The sequence below is a fragment of the Mobula hypostoma genome, chromosome 4 (genome assembly GCF_963921235.1).
Source record: "Mobula hypostoma chromosome 4, sMobHyp1.1, whole genome shotgun sequence".
Classification (NCBI taxonomy): Eukaryota; Metazoa; Chordata; class Chondrichthyes; order Myliobatiformes; family Myliobatidae; genus Mobula; species Mobula hypostoma.
In genome coordinates this window covers 24,757,361-24,769,677 of record NC_086100.1, presented here as the reverse complement: position 1 = coordinate 24,769,677, position 12,317 = coordinate 24,757,361, and the positions used below count along the sequence as shown (strand labels likewise).

Below are 12,317 nucleotides of genomic sequence, written 5' to 3'. Positions count from 1 at the left end.
ACCACAAGACCTTCTTCCACATCTTTAAAATATCTTCTAAGTGATGCTTTACAAAGTCTTTAAGGGCAACGATATGTTTTTTTTTAGTCAGAGTTTATTCCTTGCCACTGCTTCATAAATATGCTTTTAGTGCAAGAGAGTCATGAACTTCATCTCCTGTTGTAGCCATTGACTTCTGCAACTCACTCAGAAAGGCTGTCGACGTCACAATAGCCTCTCTTACAAGTGCCATTCTTCTCTGGGAACAAGGTTTAGAGGGGTGGCCTGACCTAGGCAGTGTGACTGTGGTTTCATGTTTATTTCCAGTTTTTCACAATGGACTGCACAGAGCTCCAACATAAGTTTAGTGCCTTTGAGATAGTCTTGTACCATTCTCCAGATTTGTGCTTCTCTATTAGTCCCCTGTCTTGTCTTGAATGCTCTTTTGTCTTCATTTTGTTTTTGTCAGTTGAAAATCATACTGTGGGACCTTACCGGGCCAGAGGGGTGGTATTTACAGTATTCTTATGAATTCATTGAAAACAGGTGATCTTCTACTTTCCTACATCAAGTGAGTTGGTAAATTAATGCTGTATATTGCACCTGAGAAAGGTTAGCATAGCAACTACAAAGGGGATTCATACTTTTTTAGGAAATTGTTGACAGGTTTTGGAATTTTTCTTTTGATTTGACATGATACATAATGTTTTGTACATTAGCTCAAAAAAAACCTACTTCAATATATTTAAAATTTAGAAAATGAGACAGTAAAATGTGAAAATGGTTGTGGGGGCTGAATACCTTTACCTAATAGATTGCAAAATGCTGTGGGATTTTATGAAGTTGCAAAGGATTCTGCGTAAAGTATTTCTTTGAAATGGCGATTGACCAGTATTTGACATTTTTTAATGTCAAAGTCAAAATTAAATTTTGCCACTACCAAGATCTCATCACTTGGACAGTGAGCTGTTTACTGCACCTGTGCGGTGCACTATATACACTTTGAATTATATCTTGTTAACTTACTTGTGGTGATATTTTGTTTTATATGCTGTGTTTTACCATATACTATCTTGAGATCTGTTTTCTTGTAGGTGTTTACAACTTAAAAAAGAAATACAATAGAATTTTATGAAAAACTACAGACAAAGACTAATATTCAAAAGAAGACAAACTGTGAGAATAAAAGTAACAGTGAGAAAATGAGTTGCAAAGAGTCTATGAAAGTGAGCCTGTATGTCACAGAGTCAGTTCACAGTAGCCAGTGCAGAAGCCTGAACTATGATTGGCTAAATAATTGGAGTCTTGGTTACTTGACTTCATTCTGATTATTTCCAGTTTCATATCTGAATGATCAAAGAAATGTAATCTGTCCCCATAGCAATCATACAAAGTTCTGAGACAGAGGAAGTCAACGAAACAGAAGAGCATTTTCACTGTGGTAGAGATGCTGAACGCCTGCTGTATTTGGGGCCTCCGGAATGGTAGAGTGGTAAAAAGCGCCTTGGCAAATCTGGAACATGATTTATCAGCAGAACAATGCAAGGAGGCTGTGACTGCAAATTATAAGTAAATCAACATTCAAAGCTCTGATATGCAGAACCTTGCAACCTGATTTATGAGAAACTAAATAGCAAGAGGCATAATTTTGATCGGGTGGCTGGAATCTGATTTATCAAAAAGCTGACATAGAAATGGCAGGCTCTTTAAAACCTGGAATTCAATTTATAAGGAATGCATTACAGAACGGGAGAACCAAGATGGTCAGGGTCACAGATTTTTTATTTATGTATTCAATTATATTTTCAGACTTCTGTGAACAACACTATGGCAGATGGACTTTGATTATACATATCTCCACAGTGATTCACCTTCACCAGTGCTCCTGCAGGCACCATTAAACTGTGAAGCTGTTGGTAGTATCATCAGAAGATTACTATTTCCAATGCCAAAAGCAGGAATTAAGGATGCACCCTGTTCATTGCTACATTCAGTCATTTCTCATTCATTTCATGTACGTTCATGGAAATAATGAGATCCCAGACTAAAATCCCACCGCTTCGTCTTCCCAGGAGTTATCATGGCAGAGGCTATTTGGAAATCTCCACTGTTTGGTGAATAGGGTTAGATATTCAGAAACCTCTCTCTGGCCACATTCAGTTGTACTTGAGTCTAGACAGGCACCTGCTTGCAAAGAGAAACAAGGGCACACTTATCACATGTGTGAAATGCTCTTTGGGAAAGGGACGCTCAAAATTGAAGGCACCTTGATTAAATACCTCTGCTGAATAAATAGATAGATAGATAGATAGATATACTTTATTGATCCCAAGGGAAATTGGGTTTTGTTACAGCCACACCAACCAAGAATAGAGCATAAATATAGCACTACAAAAACCACAAACAATCAAACAACCAAATGCAAACTATGCCAGATGGAAAATAAGTCCAGGACCAGCCTATTGGCTCAGGGTGTCTGACCCTCCACGGGAGGAGCTGCAAGTTCGATGGCCACAGGCAGGAACGACCTCCCGTGCCGCCCAGTGTTGTATCTCGGTGGAATATGGCCTAAGTCCAACAGCAAAAAGTTCAATATCCGGTCTACAAACATGTTCCTCGATCGTAATATGACCCGGATTCCACCATCTGTTGTTAACCAGAACAGTAAGCCCCCAACTCCTTTACGCTTACCGCTCTCAGTGCACTTCCAGTCAGCCCGAATGGTCTGGAAGCCGTCCATGGAGAAGTTTTGATCGGGTATGTCCTCGTGCAGCCCCGTTCCAGTGAAACACATAACACTGCACTCCCAAAGTGTTCTCTGACGCCTGGCTAGCGCCGTCAACTTGTTCATTTTATTACCCACCGAACTCCTCTTCTCCATAAGTCTCTGTTGTCTCAACCCGGTCCTCTTTCCTCGACTTTGTGATCCCCCTTCGCATCCTCTGTGTGTTTTCCTCCAGATTTCAGCAGGGGTGTCTACCGCTCTGTTCACTAAACCGGCCGGCATAAGCTCAATCAGCTGGTCCCTGGAATACGTAATGCTACCATGCTTCTGTCTCGCTAATGAGACGTGTCTCATTAAAGCATCTTAATGGTTGTCCCACTCAAAAAAAAAGCTCTCATTTAAACCGTCATCCAACTGTGCCAATGTCAGCAAATGGTTAATTTAGGAACTTACCGAACCTTTGGCCTCAATGAACAAGCTTGCACGGGCAAGAACAGGCAAGGACTGAACTTAACTCAATGCCACAAACAACCACAATGTGATTTAACAGCAAAGCAATTAAGCAGTTCATGCAAATATAACTTCTAAGAAAAATGAAGGGAATTCAGCATACGGTAACTTGGAGCTGTATTAGGAGCCTTAAGCAAAAAGATGCAGGAAATTTACATAGACATATGGTCAACGCTGAGTAAAACTTTTATTCAAGCTTTCCTCAGCATTTGCCATGATAAAAATCCTCTCTCCCTCATGGTCCATCGAATTTCTGCAAAGACAGGACAAGAATGCATTCACATTTTCACTCACCTGTCAGTCCACATGCCTCAGCTGAGAGAAACGCACTCCAGGATAGCAAGAAGAAAATCCCAGTCTCCAGCATGGGGAACTCGCAGAGTTTGGTGAATTTGGTTAAGTAATCACAGTGTGGGTTAAGGAAAGGAATGATAAAGTAAAATAAGCACCATTCCCTTTTCTCACCAAATCTCTCTTTTCCTCCCTTTCCCAGGCATTGTCTCCATCAACTGAGGTATTTCCCACACACAGCAGCCATCCACTAATATCGCACACAACTAGAATTAGACACCTTAATCCTTCACTGCACGTCAGTAGACTATCCAAGTGTGAAGATAATGTAACTTGGACCAGGCCTGTTGCCCATTTAGCAGGATGCATGAGCAGCAAACAGCAACACTGTCAGACTTACCCACCCTTGTCCTGGGATGGAAGCACGACAAGCTGTGGTGCTTCTACCACTGTCCTTGCCGCAAACACACACCAAAAAAAAAATCAGGCATCAAGTGTAAGATTTCCTTTCCAAGCTTTGTCTCAGATTTCCAGTCTCTGTGTTTTCTAATCTTTTCAAAATGATGATCTGGTGCTAGGCTTATGTTTTAAGGTCCGAAAATTGAAGGGGTTTTGGAAGGTTGGGTTAAAGACATATAATGAAACGGAGACATTGCTGAACTTTCCAGAACACATGTATTAGAATCACAGGCTTTTTTTTACCTATGATTTTCATAACGACCTGCAGGCTGGGAAAATAGTGAAAAAATTAAGCATTGACCAGAATATATAAAACACTAACTCAAGCTAACTTATTCCTTGTCAGCCGTGTGAAGACTACAGCATTTACACCATGTTTGCCGCAGTCCTGACAGTCAAGATACAAATTTTAACCTTTCTACTTCCAGTCGCTTCTTACCAAACCACTGTCCCATCACTCAACTCCAAAAGAAACTGGTGTTCGCCATTGGAATCAATTATTGCTGATAGACGTTCAGCCCAATGACATTGGGGCTAGCTCTGAAAGAAGCATTTAGTCTGTTCAATTTCATGATCATTTCCAAAAAAATAACTGCAGTTTTCTTTCAAGTTTAAAATCTCTTCCTCTTCTGAATCCTCCAACTGGAGCTGATGCCATCAGCCTACCAAGCAATATATTACAAAGAGTTCTCATGTCATGTGTGATACTTCGGCACTCTACCTACTATCCTTTCAGCCAATGGAACCAATTTCCTATTTACTTCCTGTACCTAAACTCTTCATTATTTTAAATACCTCATATCAAGTCTTTCTTAACTGTCTCTGCTCCGAGCACCACTCCATACTCAAGACTGCAATGCATGGAGTGGAGAGCTTGTCCTCCACCTCTCCTCCCATCTTCTTATTCTGGGTTCGTCCCCCCTCCTTTCCAGTCCCGATGAAGGATCTCCGCCCAAAATATCGACTGTTCATTTCCATAGATGCTGCCTGACCTGCTGATTCCGCCAGCATTTTCTGTGTGTGTGTGTGTGTGTGTGTTGCGTATTGCTCTGGATTTCTATCATCTGCAAGATCCCTTGTGTTTATGTGCAGTTCCTCACAATTTTGCAGGAACTTCCTCAGATGCTCTAGAATAGAATATCATTCACTAGTTACATCCGTACGTTCCTGAGTGTTTCATTTCCTTGTTTTCTTATAATTAGAATAGCCTTTCTAATTAGAAAGTACTTCTTCTCCAACAACACTCCAAATGCCCGTCTTGTTTCCAAATGGACTGGCCTTCGACTTATGTTTTGTATTTGATTTCCAGGAATTTTATCTTTTCTTAGCAATTGTCACATTGTTATTCAGAAAAAAAATTCTTCCATTCTCACAGCCCCTTCATCTTTTTGTTCAATTCTTTCTCAATTGACATTCCACATGTTTAGTTCTCAGCCTCAAGAAACAAAAGGAAAATAAGCTATACGTACACTAAGTTTAAAACTAGTATAAAGAATCCTGTTCTTCAAAAACAAAAATCAAACCGTATTAAAGAACTTTTAAGGTAGACATTCATCCTCAGTCACACACACTAAATGGAAAACACAACAACCAATGTTCTATTCCTTTGTGAAATCCGATTCAATTGAAGTCAATGTAATTGAATTTCACAGAGTAGTTCAGCGAAGATGCAGCAGTATCAGGCACATTTAGTGTATATGGCAGGGGATGAATATCTGCCCCACTATTTATAAATATTTCTGGATTCCTTCTTCATGTTACAATGAGTTTTCCAAACAATTATTCTGTATTGAATCCCACAGATGATAAGACATAGGTGCATGACCATTTGGCCCATCGAATCTGCTCTGCAATCCTACAAGCCTTAAGTGCTTAGGTTATTGCCTTTCAGGATCTATCAACAACTGTAATGGAAGTGATAGGGCAACTGTTCACCATCACCTCATCGTCACAGAATGGCCTGGATCTGCACTTATAGCGATAGTGAAAATGTCAGTGTTTGCCATTATTAGTTATAGAAAAGTACAGTAAAGGAACAGGCCCTTTGGTCCATCTAGTCCGTGCTGAATCATTTAAACTGCCTACCGCCATCGAGGGAACATAGCCCTCCATACTTCTACCATCCATGTGCCTATCCAAACTTGTCTTAAACATTGAAATCGAGCTTGCATGCAGCACTTGTGCTGTCAACTCATTCCACACTCCTACAACCCTCTGAGTGAAGAAGTTTCCCCTCATGTTCCCCTTAAACTTTTCACCTTTCGCCCTTAACCCATGACCTCTGGTTGTAGTCCCACCCAACTTCAGTGGAAAAAGCCTGTTGCATTTATCCTATCTATACCCCTCATAAGTTTGTATATCTCTATCCAATCCTCTCAATCTTCTATGTTCCAACGAATAAAGACCTAACCTATTCAATCTTACTGTATGATTTGAAATCGACAGTAATTTCTGTTGAAAGGTGATGTAAGTTTAACCAATTTCCCAACCCTGCCCCGGTTGTACTGTCTGTAACTTCCCCAGTATAATCTCCAGAAATCAGTGATCTGAAATAAATGTCACATATTCATATATTTTATCTGATGTAAGCAAAATTAAAAATGTTATGGCCTGGGGTATAAATTAATATTATTCTAGATCTCCTACTTTGCAAACCTGGAGGCCATAAGTCATTGATTTTCTGTGTTTGTCTAAGAGAGAGTGTGTGTGTGTGTGTTTTGACTTCCCTCAGATAATTAAAATTTCAGCATGATTTAAAATTACCTATATTATGTAGACAGTTTACTGTGATAATCAGCTTCTACCTTAATACTCTAACCTTGATTACACACTCTGTAACATCTTTAACAATAGTGCTTTTTACTTCCTGATTTACTGTGTGAAAGAACTCTTCGTTGTGGTTAGCTGTTGAAGTTAAAGTCAATCTTGGCAAACACCAGAAATTCCTTGGAACTTGGAAAAAGGTAATGCCACAGCACAGCGATCATTAGATTTCTTCTATGTCAGTCAGCTCTTTACTGCTGACTGTTAAGCCTGGGCGATCATGAGTACCTTATTCTTGAGTTGGAAAGGAATACCTGCAAGGTAAGTGTGCAGAAGCCTTAGAAGGGGGCAAGGACTGGATAACCAAGATTGAGAAAAGGGGAAGGGGAGGGGAGGGAGCAGAAAGCACAGGAGAGACATTCTGAAATGATCAATAAATCAATTGCTTGGAATCAAATGACCTTGCCTGGTGTCTCAGGGCTGGGTGTGTCTGTACCCCTGCTGCCAACCCCCGCCCCGGCACTCCTCTGTACCTGCCCCACACCCCTCTTGCGGCACTTCACCCTTGCCATTCCCAAAACACTTTGCTCCTGCCAGACTTAAAAACTCGTTCTCCACTCCACATTGATAAGTACAGCTCTGAGCAAAGATCTTACACGCCCTAGCAATATGTATGAGCCTAAGAATTTTGCACAGTACTGTATATAAATATGGTCGTATGGTGAATAGGCTTTATGCAGGCCTTGATTTAAAATCTGTGGATTGGAAAGGAAAGTCGAAGTATGATTGTAAATAAATAGAGGATGGTTGAAGACTAGCGCCACAAGACTACAGAACAAAATAAAAGTTGCCTGTGTACAAAGATATTCTGCCGGAAAACCACTGTTTAAAATGAGAAACACTACAGCATCCTTTAGTAAGCTTCAACAAAAAGACTCTAACTCCTTTTGATCCTCTCACACAATAGCATAGAGGAGAAACCAAGGATAATGACTAGAACATCACCTGCTTTAAAAGCTTACCACAATTAGGTTGGAGAGCACTCTCTTTTAATCTAGCGGTGCACAGAGTTTTAGAAAATGCTGTTTTAGAAAGTGCTTAAAATAAGAGAGAAACCACAGTGTCCGAGTATTAGAGATTCTATTCTGAAGGAGGACTAAAGACCCACAGAAGTCATGAGTGCATGCTCTCACAAGCAACACTATTTTTAGTGCGTGTCTCAATGTTGCCTTCCTCTCTGTCTGTTTGTATCATCTTCACTCTTTCCTTTTCTATTTGTTTTTGAGGGATAAATGCAAATCAGGGCATGGGGGTGGGGGAGGGTTCATCCTTTACCCCTTGAAAACTTCCAATTGATGCCCAACTGAGAAAACAGTCTTACAGTCTAAGACTCAGACTAATACAACATTGAATGAATTACTCTGAACCTTCAGTCCAACCATCCATACTGATTAAGATGCCTATTCATTTGCCCACATTTGACCCATAATCCTTGACTTAATGTTGCATCCTAAAGAAGGCTTCTCTTCAAAATGGTACAAACACCTTGTCCTTGGGTGCAGAAAGTAGGCAGGCTATTTCAATAAAATGTATTCAGAGGGAACCAGAGGACAAGAAATAAATTAAATCAACAAAGAACTAGGTTAGATGTTTGAAGAGAAGAGACGGCAGATGCTGGATTCTAGAGCAACAAACAAACTGTTGGAGAAAGTCAGTGGGTCAAGCAGTACCTGTGTGGTGGGGGCGGGGAGAGGAAATGTCAACACTTGGGTCAGAAACTTGTATCAGGACAGATGTTTGAAGGTTTGTTTCCACTAAGAACTATCAACCTTTACAACATTTTGACAGAGGCAGAGGGATTTGAAAAGTGTTGTGTCTTTGTTTGTAGGTGACATCACCACACAGTCAGACCAAGTACAGTACCATGCTCGTAATGTCCCTTGGCAGAAGATGAGGTACTGTTCCTTGAGATTATGACGGGTTCAATGGGACAATGTAAGAAAAACAATGCAAACCCAGGGAGAGAGAAATTAATAGAAATTCAGGGCTGATAATATTGAGGGAGAGAGATAATGTGACCTGAAAGAGACAGGGAAGCTACAAGAAAAGGCAAATGGGGAGATAATACAAGAATGCAAAAAAGGAGTAATAACTGAGACACATCAACATTTTAATTAAAATATTTAGTGGGATTTTTTAATCCTTTGGTTCACAGGTCACAACTAGAGAGCTACAGTCATTAGCTCCCTCTCTTGGCTGAGAAGAAAAGATGCAGGCATCCAACAACAGTTCAGCCAACTAAAAGGGTAAGAAGTGTTTCCCATCTGACATTAAAAGTGGAAAGAAATCCAGGAGAATACTTTACAGTTTACTAGGAACCAACTCACCCTTTATAAAATATGCATCATTGGCCGAAAATACAATTTAAAAATAGATTTCAGAACATAGAATGTACAACAGTACAGCACAAAAACAGGCCATTTAGCCCACAACGTTGTGCTAACCAGTTAAAAAGCAAATCAAAAACATCCAAACAATAATCCCACCTACCTACACAATGTTGATATCCAGGCACCTACTCAAATGTCTCTTAAAAGCCTCTATCACCATATCAGGCAATGCATTCCAGGCATATACCACTGAGTAAAAAACTTAACCCATCACTTCCCCCCTGAACCTATTCCCTCGCACCTTCAATGCATGCCCTCTGGGATTAGACATTTCAACCCTGGGAAACAGATACTCCCTGTGACCTATATCTATGCCTCTCATAATCTTGTAAACCGCTATTGGATCTCCCCTCAGCCCCTGGCATTCCAGCGTAAACAGCACAAGTTTATCCAGCCTCTCTGATAGCACATACCCTCTAAACTAGGCAGCATCCTGGTAAACCTCTTCTGCACCCTCTCCAAAGCCTCAACATCCTTCCTATAGTGCAACCAGAACAAAACTCTAGATGTGGCCTAACCAGTTTTATAAAGTTACAACATAACCTCTTCACTTTCGAACTCAATTCCTCGACCAATATAAGCAAGCATTCCATAAGCCTTCTTAACCACACTTTGTATTGCCACTTTTAAAGAGCTATGAATTTGGATCCCAAGATCTCTCTGCTCAACAACATTGTTGAGGATCTTGTCCTTAACTGTGTACTGTCTCCTTGCATTTGCCCTCACATGGGTTAAACTCCAACTGCCATTTCTCTGCCCATATTGTATCTGCAACTGATCTATATCACACTGTATTCTTTGCCAGTCTTCTACACTATCCGCAACTCCACCAATCTTTGTGTCATCCACAAATTTACTAACCCACCCATCTACATTTTCATCCAGGTCATTTATATACATCACAAACAGCAGAGGTCTCAGTATAGCTCCCTGTAGAATACCAATAATTACAGACCTCCAGCTCAAGTAAGTCCCTTCAAACACTACCCTCTGTCTTCTATGTGCAAGCCAGTTCTGAATCCAAACAGCCAATTTGCCATGGAGCCCATGCATCTTAATCTTCTGGATGAGCCTCCCATGAGGGACTTTGTCAAATGCCTTACTAACAATCCATGTAGACAACATCCACTGCCCTACCCTCATCAGTTTCTCTCGTCAACTTGTCAAAAAACTCAATCAAGTTGGTAAGACACGACCTGCTGGCTCTCTCTAATCAGGCCATGGCTTTCCAAATGCTGATCTACGCTATCCCCAAGAGTTTTCTCCAGCAATTTCCCTACAACTGACAACTCAACAGTCTACAGATCCCAGGATTTTCCCCTGTTCCCTTCTTATATAAAGGTACAACATTAGCCACTTGCCAGTCCTCTGGGACCTTGCCTGTGGCTAGAGAAGTCATGAAGAAACTGACCAAGGCCCCAGCAATCTCGTCCCTTGTTCCTCCAATAACCTGAGGTAAATCTCATCAGGACCTGGGGACTTATCCACCTTAATACTCTTTAGAAGCCCAACACTTCACCCTTCTTGACCTCTAAATGCCCCTATGTACTTAAACACTCAGCAATGATCTCCTGCTATTCCATATCCTCTTCCTTGGTAAATACTAAAGCAGAGTACTCATTAAGTAGCTCACTCACATCCTCTGCATCCAAGCAAATGTTCCCCCCTTTATCCTTCAGTGGTCCCACCCTCTCCCGAGTTATCCTCTTACTCTGTAATTATGTATAGAATGCCTTGGGATTCACCTTAATCCTACTTGCCAAGGGCTTTTCATGGCCACTCCTGACTTTCCTAATTCCCTTCTCTAGTTAATTTTTGGCTTCTTTATACTCATGCTTTTATTTATTCAATTACGGGATGTGGGCATCACTAACATACTAACATTTATTGCCCATCCCTTGTTGCCCTTTGGAAGGTGGTGAGCTGTATTCTTGAAACGCTGCAGTCCCTGAGGTGTAGGTGCTGTTAGAGAGAGAATTTGATGATTTTGACCCAGTGACAATGAAGGAATGGCGATATGTTTCCAAGTCAGGATGGTGAGTGACTTGGAAGAGGATTTCCAAGTGCTGAGGTTCCCAGGTATCTGCAGTTCTTGTCCTTCTAGATGGTACTGGTCATGGGTCTGGAAGGTGCTGCCTTAGGAACTTTGGTGTCTTGTTGCAGTGCATCTTGTAGATAGTACTCACTGCTACAACTGTTCGTCGATGGTGGAGGGATTAGATGCTAGTGGAAGGGGTACCAATCAAGTGGGCTGCCTTGTACTGGATGGTGTCGAGCTTCCTGAGTGTTGCTGGAGCTGTACTCATCCAGGGGAGTGGAGAGTATTCCATTGCACTCCTGACCTGAGCCTTGTGGATGGTGGAGAGGCTTTGGGGAGTCAGGAGGTGAGTTACATGCCACTGGATTCCTCGCCTTTGACCTGCTCTGGCAGCCACAGTGTTTATATGGCTAGACCAGTTCAGTTTCCTGTCAATGGTAACCCCCAGCTTGTTGATAGTAGGGGGATTCAGTGATGGTGATGCCACTGAATATCAAGGGATGATGGTTAGAGCCTCTCTTGTGGCAGATGGTCATTGCCTGGCATTTGTGTGGCTTGAATGTTACGTGCCACTTGTCAGCCCAAGCCTGGATATTGCCCAAGTCCCGCTGCATTTGGGTATGAACTGCTTCACTATCTGAGGGGTCACGAATGGGGCAGAACATTGTACCGTCATCTGTAAACATCTCCACTTCTGACCTTATGACAGAAGGAAGCTCACTGATGAAGCAACTGAAGATGGTTGTTCCTAGGAGACTTCCCTGAGGAACTCCTGCAGTAATGTCCTGAGGATGAAATGATTGACCCTCAGCCACCACAAACATCTTCCTTTGTGTCAAGTATGATTCCAACCAGCGAAGGGTTTTCCCCCTAATTCCCTTTGACTCCAGTTTAGCTTGGGCACCTTGATGCATTACTTGGTCAAATCTGCAAAGTGACCACATTCTACAGAGGTTGTATTGCGAGCATCCTGAGCAGCTGCATCACTGCCTGGTTCAGAAATTGCACCATCTCAGATCGCAAGACCCTGCAGCCGATAGTGAGGTCAGCTGAGAAGATCATCGGGATCTCTCTTCCCGCCATTACAGACATCTACACCACA

General features: G+C 41.6%; 1 protein-coding gene across 1 annotated transcript in view; it reads right to left on the bottom strand.

Moving 5' to 3' along the window:
- The window catches only part of LOC134345172 (sodium/hydrogen exchanger 9-like), a 585,864-nt gene that overhangs the window by 366,090 nt on the left and 207,457 nt on the right, over positions 1-12,317 (bottom strand). Inside the window, exon 8 of the mRNA XM_063045405.1 lies at positions 3,509-3,614. Within this exon, the coding sequence (XP_062901475.1) occupies positions 3,509-3,614 (106 nt within the window). The remainder of the gene's footprint in view (positions 1-3,508; positions 3,615-12,317) is intronic.